Genomic DNA, 13,224 nt, shown 5'->3' on the forward strand with positions numbered 1-13,224 from the left:
GTTTCTGTGGTTGTAGTTTCAGCTGTAGTTTCTGTGGTTGTGGTTTCAGCTGTGGTTGTCTCTGGTGTTACAGTAGTAGAGGTAGTGGTTATGTTGCTTGCATCTGAAAGAAATCATAAATATTACAAAAAATCTGAATCATGTCTTACATAAACAAGGGGCATGTGTAAATAAATGTATTTACCTGCACAGTATGCTAAATTGCAGGTACTTGGGCTCACAAGCTCATAGACATAATAATCTCCTGGACAGGCTTTGACTTTAATGGGATTGGATTGGAAAAAGCAGCAGTTATTGCTCCAGTGACCGCAGACATCTCGAGTGACCACTCCATCCTCAACTGTTGGATGTCCTCCGTTCAGCCAGAGTGGAGCATGAGTACCACAGCTATACTCTTCAACACATGTGTCTGGCATCTGAACGCTCTGATTCTGAATGTAGAGACGGTACCAGCCGTTCCAGCTGACCCAAGCGTCACACATTACTTGAGAGGAATATTGATTGTTGGTGGATCTCCATGAATCGTCCAGAACATTGTAGTTGTAGCAGGGGTCAACAGGTGGAGCTGTTTAAATGGACACATTAAAAGATAAAAGTTCCTGACTGAATGAATGCCAACTGGTAAGAAATCTCCAGAAATCTCTTAAGTTCCCTGATAAACGTATGTTTTAATTAATTTAAAGCAGATAACATTTTTGATAAGTTTTTGATATCTTTGGATAAATATTACTTCATTACAAGTAGAAGTTATAAAGACAGATTTTTAATTAAAATGCAGTGTGTAATATTTAGGAGTATCTATTGACAAAAATGCAATATAATATATGTAACTGTTTTCAGTGTTGTATGAAGACCTTACACAATGAACCGAATGAGCTATAGTGTCAGTTTTCAAAAAATTCTGGGAAATCACGTAACCTTACAATAATGATTACAGATAGACTGTCTGGAAAAAAAATCAAACAAAAATCAACCACTGATTTTCAAAGCTGCTACACAGTAACAACTTTCTATTTCAAGAGTTGATATAAATATAGTGGAGAGAAAAAAGTAGTATATTTTTCTTTTTAAATTTAGTAAAGTTACGGTAATGGTAATTTCCTGGAAAAAAACCCTCAAATTAAAGTACAGATACTCAAGTAAATTTACTTTGTTACTGTCTAGTTTTCACTTTTGTTTGGACGTTGTTTGAATGCTTTCTTGTATTGTTTCCTGTTTTTTTATAAATGGATTATCTAAGTTTGGCCTTTTGTACATGCATGTAAATTCTCTCATTCTCCCTCATCTCACCATTAAAGTTTTGGCTTTGAGCAGAACACTTTGAAAACACACATTGTGTCATTTGTCTTAACGAAAATAAGACAATACTTTACCAGTGGTTGTGACTGGTGGAGTAATGGATTCTTCTGATGGGATTGTCTCTGGTGTTGTAGACATTGATTCGATGGACTGATTTGAGGCTTGTGGTATTAAGAAAAATGTTATATAGAAATACTTTTTAAATATAACTAAAGTACATAAAGGACATATGCGTAAATGCTCACCTATACAGTAAGCTCCACAAAAACTTGGCTTGACGAACTCATAAACATAGTAATCTCCAGGACAGGCTTTGACTCGTATAGGGTGGGATGTGTAATAACAGTAGCCATCCCATGAGGAGAGACAGACCTGACGAGTGACCACTCCATCTTCTAGCTGTGGATGAGATCCATTCAGCCACAGTGGTGAAGAAGTGCCACACATTCCAGTATTAACATTTGATTCTGGCATCTGGGCATTTTGACCGTTGTAGAACATCCTGTACCAGCCTTTCCACTCCACATTATAATCACACATACTATAGTAGTAATAGTTATTATAGTAATAGTTGTCTGTGGATCTCCAAGGCTCGTCCAGACTGGTGTAGTTGTAGCAGGGATCAACACTTGGGGTGGAGAAAGGTACTATTTTGAAAAAGTAGAAAGAGAGCATTATAATATGCTAAAGATTAAATTTAACATACTAAAGATTAATATAACATAATACAACATACTAAAGATTCCATTTATTCAAAACAGTAATACAAAAACCAACCGTAAAAGTGATGATACGCATGTCAGATTTATAATGATGAATAAGAGTACACACAGTACCTGCACAATATACAGGAACTGGGATGGAAAGAGTTGGTCTGGTCAATCTGTAGACATAATAATCTCCAGGACAGGCTTTGACTTGGATTGGTTCAGATGTGTAGCGACTGCACTGATAATAGTGAGAGCCAAAAACTTCACGAGTAACAACTCCATCTTCTAGACGAGGATGAGAGCCACCAAGATACAGAGAACTAAAACTTCCACATGACATGTAATAAAAACACCACTCGGGCATCTGAGCACTCGATCCATCAATGAAGAGTCGATACCAGCCGTCCCATTCAACACGAGTGTCATCATGATCAGAGATGAATCCATACATAGACCAGTAATTGAATGTGCTTCTCCAGTAGTTGTCTAATATGTTGTAGTTATCACACGGGTCATAATCTGTTAATAAGAAGTTACATTTGAATGGAGTCTCAATGAATCTCAACCAGTAAAACACAGTAACAATCATTCAGAACATGACTGAGAAGTAGTGAAGCTAAACGTATAAAAGGTGGCATTTTCATTGCAAACTAAGATTTAGATTTGAGAACACATTCAGGATTAATATTAAGAAATTTCCCTCAACTTTATGCTCATTCATAGTAAATTTAAGGTAGTTATTGTAATAGATTTGTTTAGGTATTAAGGAGCCAAGAATACAGTCATGCAAGTAATTTGCATTACAATAAGGAGCTACTAAACAGCTACTAATCTCAAGTGTTAACTTTAACCCTTTAGCATCTTGTGGGTGGAATGTTGGAATGCTGAGAGGTTAAAAAAAATGAAACCAGATAACTTACTCAAGGTGATGCTGGATCCAGTGATTATATCTGGACTTACAGTAGGAGCCTGTGAAATAGTGCTGACATCTACAAAGCAGAACATTCATGACTGAGATTCTTTTAAAAGTTAAGAAAGACTTTGCAAGGAAGTAATAAATAAATAAATACATAAAAAGTAAAAAGCACTATACCTGTGCAGTATCCTGAACACCCAAACTGTGGATTCACAAGTTCATAGACATAGTAGTTTCCTGGACACGCTTTCACTCTGATGGGGATTGTCTTATAAGAACAGCATTCACCCCAATAGGTCCCTCCACAGACTTCTCTGATCACCACTCCATCCTCTATCTCAGGATGAGGACCATTGAGCCATAGATTATTGTATGTGCTACAGCTGTATGAACTGATACAGGTCTCTGACATCTGGATGTTCATTCCATAGTAGAAAAGCCGGTACCAGCCGCTCCAGGAGAAACGTTCATCACAAATGTAGTCTCCACTTTCATTGTTGGCTCTCCAGGGACGATCCAGAGACTCATAGTTGTAGCAGGGATCACTGCTGATGCTGCTGAAAGACACTGTCACAGAGTTTGATAAAGTACTGTTTAAACACTGTTTTGTTTTTTACTGTGTATATACTTTAGAATAGTTTAGAATATTAAATTGCAGTGTAGTTACATCTTTAAATAATTTTATAATAATTTAAATAATCAGTATAATTACACTGTTGACCAACCCCTTTACCCTAACCCACCCTTAAACTTACCCATACCAACTAACATTTTTTGTATTTATACGCACATTTGAACTTCTCATGAAAACTTTCCACCTCGTTCACAACAAGTGCATACGCCTCATGAGCCCAATGTACTTGATTTCTGATGTAAGTACATAGTATTTAAGGCCACCTAATATAATTTGTAACCAAATAAGTATTTAGACTAATACGTAAATATCTTAATATTACAACAAGAAATGTATAGGTTAACAAGTAAATTAAGAGTTAATATATATTCGTTATAAACTAATCATTTGATTCTATATCATCACAAGACAGAGTTGAAATTTAAATCAAATTTAAACAAATTTAGCAGAAATGTAATTTCTTTAGTGCTATTTTTGGTTTGTGAGATTTGAGCAACTGTATCACAACTAACATGAAAGATACAGTAGGGACGTGCTATGGGGTTGTTGGGGGGTATGGTAAGGGTATGAGACTTTTTGTATAGTTATCATAGTTGATGTTGTTGGTGTTCAGGTCTAGTCTAGTTTTTGGGCTTTGTCATGTAATTCTCTGATTCTTAGGTATTTTGTCTTTAGGCTTGTTCGAGATGCATCTGTGACATCAAAGTATCGTGAGAATGATCAGAAAGCATAAAGAGTGATCTGCATCCAATCACTCTCATGGTACTTCAATGTTTTGCACTGCTTGGTCTGAGTAGCGCAGCTTTAAGTTAAACATGTGTCGTGTTATACTGGTTTTGTTCTGTTCTCTCATTGGTTCACTGTCTTTATTGTTCTTTAGTTAGTGATTAGTGTCTTTGCAGAGCCTATCTCTCATTTGCCATTATCTGTTGCTTAGCTTTGTTCATTGTAACCATGGTGTTGGTGCATACCATGTTTCCCAGTCAAGTCTGGTCATGTTGTATCACATTTAGTTTATGTCTGTTTATAAACTTTTTGCACTGTTTTCCATCCTTTTTAGTTTGTTCTGTTTATGTCTATTAAAAACAGTTGTGTTCTGTTTATTTTGCCTCAGTAAAGCTATGTAACAGAAGCCTAGAATGGTTAATAGACTGCACTAATTGTAACTGGTCAAATCATGATTGCTTAGTTTATCAAATAATCTATTTACTCTTGATATTTACACTGAAATAAAGTCACATTAATTTGGAGATAAAAAGAGATCAAACTGCACCTGCACAGTATGTAGGTTTGTAGGCTGATGTGATGGGTTTGACAAATTCATAGACGTAGTAATCTCCTGGACAGGCTTTGACTTGGATGGATGTGGATGTGTAGGCACCACACTGATTGGAATAACCCCACCACCACAATGAAGTAGTTCCTACAACTTCACGGGTCACAACTCCATCCTCAAGTGTTGGATGAGAACCACTTAGATACAGTGCAGTGTATCCACCACAGTTCATATTACTGACACACGACTCAGACATCTGGGCACTTTCTCCATTCAGATACAGACGATACCAGCCACTCCATTCAACAAGGCTGTCATCATATCCATAGTAGTAATTTTGCCGTATGTCTCTCCAGTAGTTATCAAGAATGTTATAATCATAGCATGGGTCAGAGCTGGAAGTTGTAGGATCTGAAAGAATAATGATATAGAAAAGAAAAATTAAATGATGATACACATACTTTTTATGTGGGAAATAGTGTCTTTACACTGCGTTCACTGCTCTCTATTCTCTAAGCGCAGAATAATAAGCATGGGTATGTTTCCATCCTGACGGGATGGCATGGCATTTACCATTTCATAAACAGATTATATTCGTCTACAGGGCATCTTTGCAATTATTTTGTCTAACTCTTATCGCTAAGAAAATGGCTAGGAAATTCATACATCACATCTCTTGTTGCCCTTTAAAAATTACAACCCAATTTTAAGTTGGGGGAATTTTTAACTGCTCGGAATGTAGTTAATTACTTTTTAAATAAAATGAGCAAAACACTCTCTGAGGTAAAAAGGAGCACTGCAATAAGACGATTTTGAGGCTTACTACTAAGCAATTTTAACATTTACAGCATGCAAACATCACGGAATACATTTAGTTTGTAGATACTGCACTTTGCTTTTGCAATAGTGTTTTAGTTGTGTAAGATCATCCAAAGGCAGCTTGCAGTATCTGCATTTTGATGGTCAAAGGTCACATCAGTGGTCATGTTTTTTAATATTAACAAATCATCCTAATAAGGGTTAAAATTAATCCATTGGTAGTAATCTACTTGATGTAAAAATATCTTGATTGAACTTATGCCATTATCTACACAGAGACGCACAGGCCTAAGCCGTACTCTATGCCTGACATGTACCTCTCCAAAAATCTAAAAGTGCATCAATTCTACACAAACTGTAAGCGCTGTGATTGGTCTGCTAGAACCCCTCCCTCCAAACATACTTGAGTTCTGTCTGTTGTTATGAGCACATTTATATACTTCAATGTTAAACCTTATTACTTCCAATAAAACAAAGCAAAAAACAAGTGTCCTACCATTTATTATACTACATAACTTTACATCAGTAGTTGTTTGTGACAAATAAAGTTGATCTGCCAAGGTACATGTCCTTGTTGAGACTGAAAGAATGTAATTTTCTCCTGTTCCGTTGTCTTCTTTTTGTAGTTTTTAATAATAGTTAAATTACATTGTGTTTATTTGCCACAGGCACAGCTATATGCTTTTTAGACGAGCCACTTCTTCTTCAGCTTTTGCCATGGTGCTGCAGGTTACAACAGCTGTAGTATTAGGTTCTATTAGGTAATGTTATATTACATATAGGACAAGCCTGTCCTCCATCAAAAAATATTCTATGTGAGTCCAATCACCTTATTATAAATTATTGTTATTTTTTAAAGTTAGGCGTCCTCTGTCGTGTTGCGTCATGAAATGGCTTATGGTGTATTGCGATTTCTAAGGATGAAATAAATGATGGCAGGGAGCACAAGTAGTTCATAATTGGCCTCCATGGGCAGGTCACCATGAGACAAAAATGCCTTCCATAGTCAAGACCGAACAGGGAGAGATCTTACAGATGGCCTCCTTAGTCTTGACAGGGCAGGATGAGGATTCACAAACGACCTCCATAGCCATGAAAGGGCAGGACAAGGACTGGTGAATAGCTACCTCTGACACCTCAGAAGGTTCAGCAGCAGATGCTGCCACTTCTTGTTCTACAGTGGTACCATCAGGATACAAAGAGAGTTCAGTAACGGTTCCTTCGACTGTGACATGACAGGCTGAGAATGCATTGCTGGGCACCACCCCCACGCAAGGAGCTGAAGCAAGCACTGCTTCTTTGGGAGGTTCTGCAGAATGTGCTGCCACCTCTGAAAGAAGCTGTAGTGAGCGCCATGGCAGCGTGCACCACTGCACCAGGAAGTTTTGCAGCATCATGCGGGAACCTCTGGAAACATCATGATGGCCGCCACCATCTCTGAAGCTTCACTTGTGGTATGCAGTCCAAATGCAACACAAAACAATTCCCATTGTGGGAAGCACAACAGACAGGGGAATCAGTTCAGAGACAGGAAGGGTTGAGAGCACTAGCTTAGAGATACTAGCTGCATGTGCACACACCAGCGGTGTATCACTTACACTGGATACCAGACTGGGATACTGAAAAACTGACTTCGAAGATTTGTGTACAACATAATGAGAGTGATGATCAGTGATGAAGCCTCAGGATGATCAGTTGTGATGTGACAAGATTCTGGAAGGTCAATGAAGATGGGATGTGACTCTGATAGATTGTTGAGGATTTGACATGACTTTGGTCAGTAATGATGTGACAAACATCAATGACTGGACCTGATTTGTGAAGATCAGCGATGATTTGATTTGACCCATAAAGATCAGTGAAGATCTGACTTGACTCCTGAAGTTTAGTGATGCCATGACTTAACTCAAGGAGATCAGCAATGGCTTGACTGGACTGGTAAATTTCAGCTATGGTTTTACTTGGCTCTGAAATATCAACGGTGACGAGCAGTTGTGACTTGACTTGACTCATGATGATCAAACATGACTTGTCTTGCCTCATGAAGATCAACTGAGACTTGACTCATTATTGGCAGCTGTGACATAACAGGGTGCTGTTGTGTCCACCATTTTGGCTCTGCTGTCTCCATTTCAGTCACAGACGTGTGTTTAACCACTAGAGTTGCAAGCAATATTCTCTAATGTTCTGGAGTAAGATTGGGGTTTAATCTTTAGTAAGATTGTGGTTTACTAAATGTAACAGTCACCATTACTGGCACGGACGAGATGGTGCATTCCTCATATGTGACACCAACCATGTGAGCCCATGCAAAACAAAAAATAATCTATAAATTTAGCAAGCGATGAGGGCTGGCCCTTGCGTCTACTTTTTTTTTAGCGGCTAATGAGCGCCTTCACAGAGAAAATCTGTTAGTACATAGTCTGGTACATCTAAGTAGTAAGAGATTTTCAAAACTCTGGAACATAGTCCTCAAGTGATTGCATACCCTGCTCAATGGCTAAGAGCAGTCTAGCAAGGTCCATTTCTGCCCAGTGTTTGTCCAAAAAGCATTCTGTATTCTGTAATGTAAGTGTAGTGCAAATTAATTTTGTTCATATTTATTTCTTTTGGTATCTTATACTTCTAATTTTCCTTGAAGGGTTCAGATGCATTTTTTTAAATCTAAAATTAGCATTTTTATCAGGCTCCTATGTTAAGGTTTAGTGATTTTACTCTAGTCTAGGTCCTTTTCTATGCAATGAAAGTACAATAGCTAAACAAATATAGGTGTCACAGTGTGGTGCAGGGTACAGTCTTTAATAATCCACACAGGGATAGTTCAACACAAAAGATAAGGAACCACACGTATACATAGACAAGACCAAACAAACTAATACTAAACAGAATCCAATGTATAAAGGGGGAGTAATGATTAAAATAAATGACACACACCTGAACATAGTGACATGATTAACAAAAGACCTAAGAAATTAGGTCACACATGGCACATGAGGAATGAAAACAAACACAAAACAGTTCAGGGGTGTGACAATAGGATTCTGATAAAAATATAAATTTTAGAAGAAATATGTAAACCACTTATTTCTTAGGACTACAGCACTGACCTAACTGTAATGTGTATATATTTGAATAGGTTTATTTCATATGAATGACCACACCTAACATCCTAAACCTTCTCAACCAGAAATGTGAGTTTTCAAGACAAAAATCAAGTTCCTTAAACAGATCATTGAGGCGTCAGTAGTGACTGCAGACCCAAACAACTATGTAATGTCAATGTAAGCCAAAGTAAGGCAGTTTTAGGATTGATCTACCACTTTGGTAAATTTGTACCACATCTGGCAGTGAAAAAACACAGTCACTCAGAGACTTACTGAGGCAGTCCAATATGTGGGTGTGGGGGTAAAGTCAGCAAAAAGCCTTTGAGAAAATCAAAGAGTCTCTGACAACACCCCCAGGTTTGGCACTTTACGATTCAAAAGGGGACAGTTTTTTCCACAGATGCCTCTTCACATGGATTAGGTGCTGTTCTCCTCGAGAAGCAAGAAGACAACATATGGAAACCTGTGGTGTATTTTTCGAATGATCTCAGTAACATAGAGCAACGATACGCAAAAATAGAGAAGGCAGCACTGGACTCCACATGGGTCTCCATGTGAGTCTTTTCTGTGAGACATGGGTCATGAACTAGTTTCTCTGCTCAGTTACAAGAAACTCCCTTCAAGTATTCTTATCTGTCGTTTGAGGTTTTCATACATCATATCACATGGGGCCAGAAAAAAATTGCAACAGCCGATGTGTTGTGCAGAGCTACCTTAAACAATACAGAAGAAAGGGCTTTCCGAAGAATACATCAATCTATATGCTGACTCTGTTGTGGCAAGTCTTCCAGCTATGGAAAGGAGACTTAAAAATATTCAAGGGGCACCAAGACACAGATTCGGTTTTCTAGCTGTTAAAGAAGTGCTGTATGGAAGGTTGGACAGATAAGTACTCTGCTGACAAAACTTCCCAGCCTTATATGTCATTCTCAGGAGCTCACTTTCCATAGAGCTACAGAAAAAGTCAACTTCTCTTGCACTTATGGCTTACAGAGCAGCCCCTCTTTCCAATGGTTAGAGTTCTGCCAAGCTCCTCATGGGAAGGAATCCCCAAACACGAGTTCCTGTGATACAGTCTCAGCTCAGTCCAGATTTGGTAAAGTTGAAAAAGATAGAGCTGACAACTGACTAAAACACAAACAAACTTTCGACCAAAGACACCAAGCGAATGACATGATGTACTTCCGACCTGGTGAACATTCTTTGCATTTCGTATTTATTGTTTGTCCTTGCACTGTTTGCACACTGGGTTTTGCACTTTACTCCCATGCTGTTTGCACTAGTCTGCACACTTTGCACTTTATGTGGCTAAGACACTGTCTTAGCTCAGTATGTGAGTTTTTTTGTCTTGTATAGTGCTGTGACTTTATGTGGCACCAGGTTCTGGAGAAACGTTGTCTCATTCCAATATGTATTGCACAGCTATATGTAGATTAAATGGCAATAAAAAGCCACTTGACTTGACATGTATGGGTCAAAGACACTTCTGAAAGGGGCACCGTGATGTGGTTAAAGGAATATGTATGTAATATGTAACAATGTACAAATTCCTAAAAAATGTGATAATAGTCATGTCATCTCTCTCCTAGGTTCTGTTGTTTCAGGTTCTGCTGTTCTTGCTCTGTCCAGCAGGTGAAGTCTGGTGTTACTGTTCCACTGTCTACTCCACCCATTTCACCTATTCATCTTAACCAGGCCAGGTTTCTTCCTGATCTTTCTAATTGTAATGGTTTGTTTCTTCTTATGTAACGTCTTGTCTGATTTGGACTTCAAGGCATTTTAAAAATGTCTTTCAACAAACCTGACATCAGAGTGTGCATCTGATTCCACCCTGAGCCTTCTTGATATATAGTGTGTTACAGTGAAATACAGACAATCAACAATTTAAACCCTTTGCATGTTATAATGTTACAATATACATTTAAATTGGATGAAAATTCTATTTCTAAATTGTAACACATTAATATATATTATCAGTTATACTGAATCTCATAGTGAGAGGGTTGGAAGTTATGAGAAATAAGGCCACAATTATAAAATATAAATAGCTCAATAAACGTATAAACCATTTGTTGAATAAAACACAATATCTAGACATTATCTAGTTTCTTAAAATATATATGTTTGGTCTATTATTATTTAAAATACAAAAATAAAAATCTTTCCAAGTAAATAAAGAAAAATCTTTTGAGTCTGATATAAATAACAAGAGGAACGCTATAATATGGGATTTCATTTCAGTAGGTAATCTAGTTCACTTAATTACTCCTTTTATACTTTAATTTTTACATTTGTAAAAGAAAGCAAAAGATGACAGAAAAAGTGATTAAAAAATACAAAATAAATTACCTGATGTTTGTCCACTGGTTATTTCTCCTGTTGAATGCACAATATAGACATAATGAATTAAGGAAAAATTCAGTTAGTTCACCTGCATCATTCTAAAGTACGTCTGATGATAAAACACTCACCATTAATCAGCAGAAGTAGAGACACACACAAAGAGATCAGAAACCTCATTGTGATGAACAGCTCCTCCTGCACCTGCACGTATATTCACAAAAATATGCATGAAATGTTTCTTTATTATTAAATATTAATTAATCAAATTTATAAGAATTTTATTATTTATAATTCTTTTTTGTACTCAAAAGTAATTAATGAAATGGACAAAATTATTATTACAAAATTATACAATGTAAATTAAGAGAAACATCCTTACCAAAATGTCAGATGCTGCTGCAGAGCAAACTCAGGGAGATTTTCTCTCTCTCTCTGAATATGATGATGCATGATCTCTGCACTTATCAGTGCCTTTATTTATAACAGAGGGTGGATCATTACTGGAAAACAAGCAATTTCTCAACAATGTCTTAAACCAGTTTTTCATGTGATTGTTTGCTTGTGTACGAATGCAATTAGAAATACATTTTTTCACTCTGCTCTTGAATAGCTGTGAATGTAGATGGAATAACAAGCAAGTCAGACTGATTTGTAGAAATAGTATTATAAAACATGCAGTGACTGAGCTAAAGGGGAAAAAGATAAAAAAAAAAAACGATGCTAATGAATTAAATAATGTGACAAATATTTCAGTTTTAAACTAAATTTAACCACGTTAATGATGTTTAACAATGATTGCCTCTAAACACTGGAAGGATACAGGCAGTGGCCAGAAAGATGCAGAATTTTATATGTGCAAAATAATCAAATTAAATCACAACCAGAAATACATACATATTTTTAATGCAACTAAAAACTGAAACCTAAACCCTGGTTAAAAGCAGCTGGGGAACAACATGCTAGTTAATTGGCAGGTTGACATTATAGAAAAAAATAATGGATATTTAGTATTTGAATAAAGAAAATGAATGGTAAAACAAAGAGAGGAAAAAACATATATTCATGGAAACTTATTGATCGATCAGTCATTTCATTTAAAGTGAAATCAAGTCTGATGAATCAAGTCAGGTTTTGGACAATGTAAGGAAGTGAACATCATAATCACAGGTTTATTGGAGCAGAATTACACTCTTTATGACTCCTTATGATAAACATGTTTATATGTGCAGCATTTGAAATATTACAGCTTCATTGCATTGAATCTGCTGCAGCAACAAACTTGGCACCAACATAAAAACAGATGAAAGTTTGTGGAAGAATGTTTCCTCATTTTTTAAATCAGACTGGTGAGTTACGGTCATTGTTATTGTAGAACTTTTAGAAAGCAGTCCAGTAATTGTTGCAACCAGTTGATCAAGAGTCACCAGAAACTATTTATAGTACATTACTGTCACTTTTGCATGAACAATGTTTTTATTTTATTCTTCATTTTCTAGATATGATAAATTATGATGACTGCAGTTTCCTTGTATCATGGCCAAATAATCCATGAGCCAAACAATCCTATAAAAACCATGAAAATAAAAGAAATGCATAAAAAAACATGTACATTATCAGAAGCTAATAGAATCCATAGGGTCTAACTGAAGCAGAAAATCTTATTGAGATACTAGAGACACTTTGCATCTTCACTAAACGCCATATAATACGCCATAAAATAATCTCTCGCATGACAAGCATGTTAATCCTCACAATCACTACTTTAATGTGTTTAAAATACATACAACAGCAGCTTGTGCATTATTTTTTATTATTTTAAAAGATGTTTATGAAAATAATTTTTTGCACTTTTATTGTATATTGCTGTACAATCAAATTGCTTTAAAATCATGAGGCAGTCTCTTCTTCAAACCTCCACCTGAATGGTGTGACGGCGGACACTACACAACATCCCCCACAGAGAGACAGAGTCTATCAAGTAGATGGGGATTGTTAGGAAAGCCAGTGGAAGGAATTTATCCAGGAGCCCAGGAAACACTGCTACTCTTTACAAGATGTACAATGGGATTTTTAACACGGAGAGTTTAACCTCTCATCTGATAGACATTCTTTTGTTTTTTAAG

At 36.6% G+C, this 13,224-nt stretch overlaps 1 protein-coding gene across 1 annotated transcript; it reads right to left on the minus strand.

Annotated features, from left to right (window-relative positions):
• Positions 1 to 2: 2 nt before the first annotated feature.
• LOC122333473 lies at positions 3 to 11,129 on the minus strand (the record flags this gene model as incomplete). The annotated part of the gene is made up of 9 exons (XM_043231106.1): positions 3 to 103; positions 185 to 565; positions 1,374 to 1,460; positions 1,545 to 1,946; positions 2,136 to 2,528; positions 2,930 to 2,998; positions 3,103 to 3,492; positions 4,833 to 5,246; positions 11,108 to 11,129. Coding segments are annotated over 9 exons (2,259 nt in total), but the record flags the coding sequence as incomplete, so codon positions are not given.
• Positions 11,130 to 13,224: the final 2,095 nt, after the last annotated feature.

This window comes from Puntigrus tetrazona, unplaced genomic scaffold (genome assembly GCF_018831695.1).
Source record: "Puntigrus tetrazona isolate hp1 unplaced genomic scaffold, ASM1883169v1 S000000283, whole genome shotgun sequence".
Taxonomy (NCBI): Eukaryota; Metazoa; Chordata; class Actinopteri; order Cypriniformes; family Cyprinidae; genus Puntigrus; species Puntigrus tetrazona.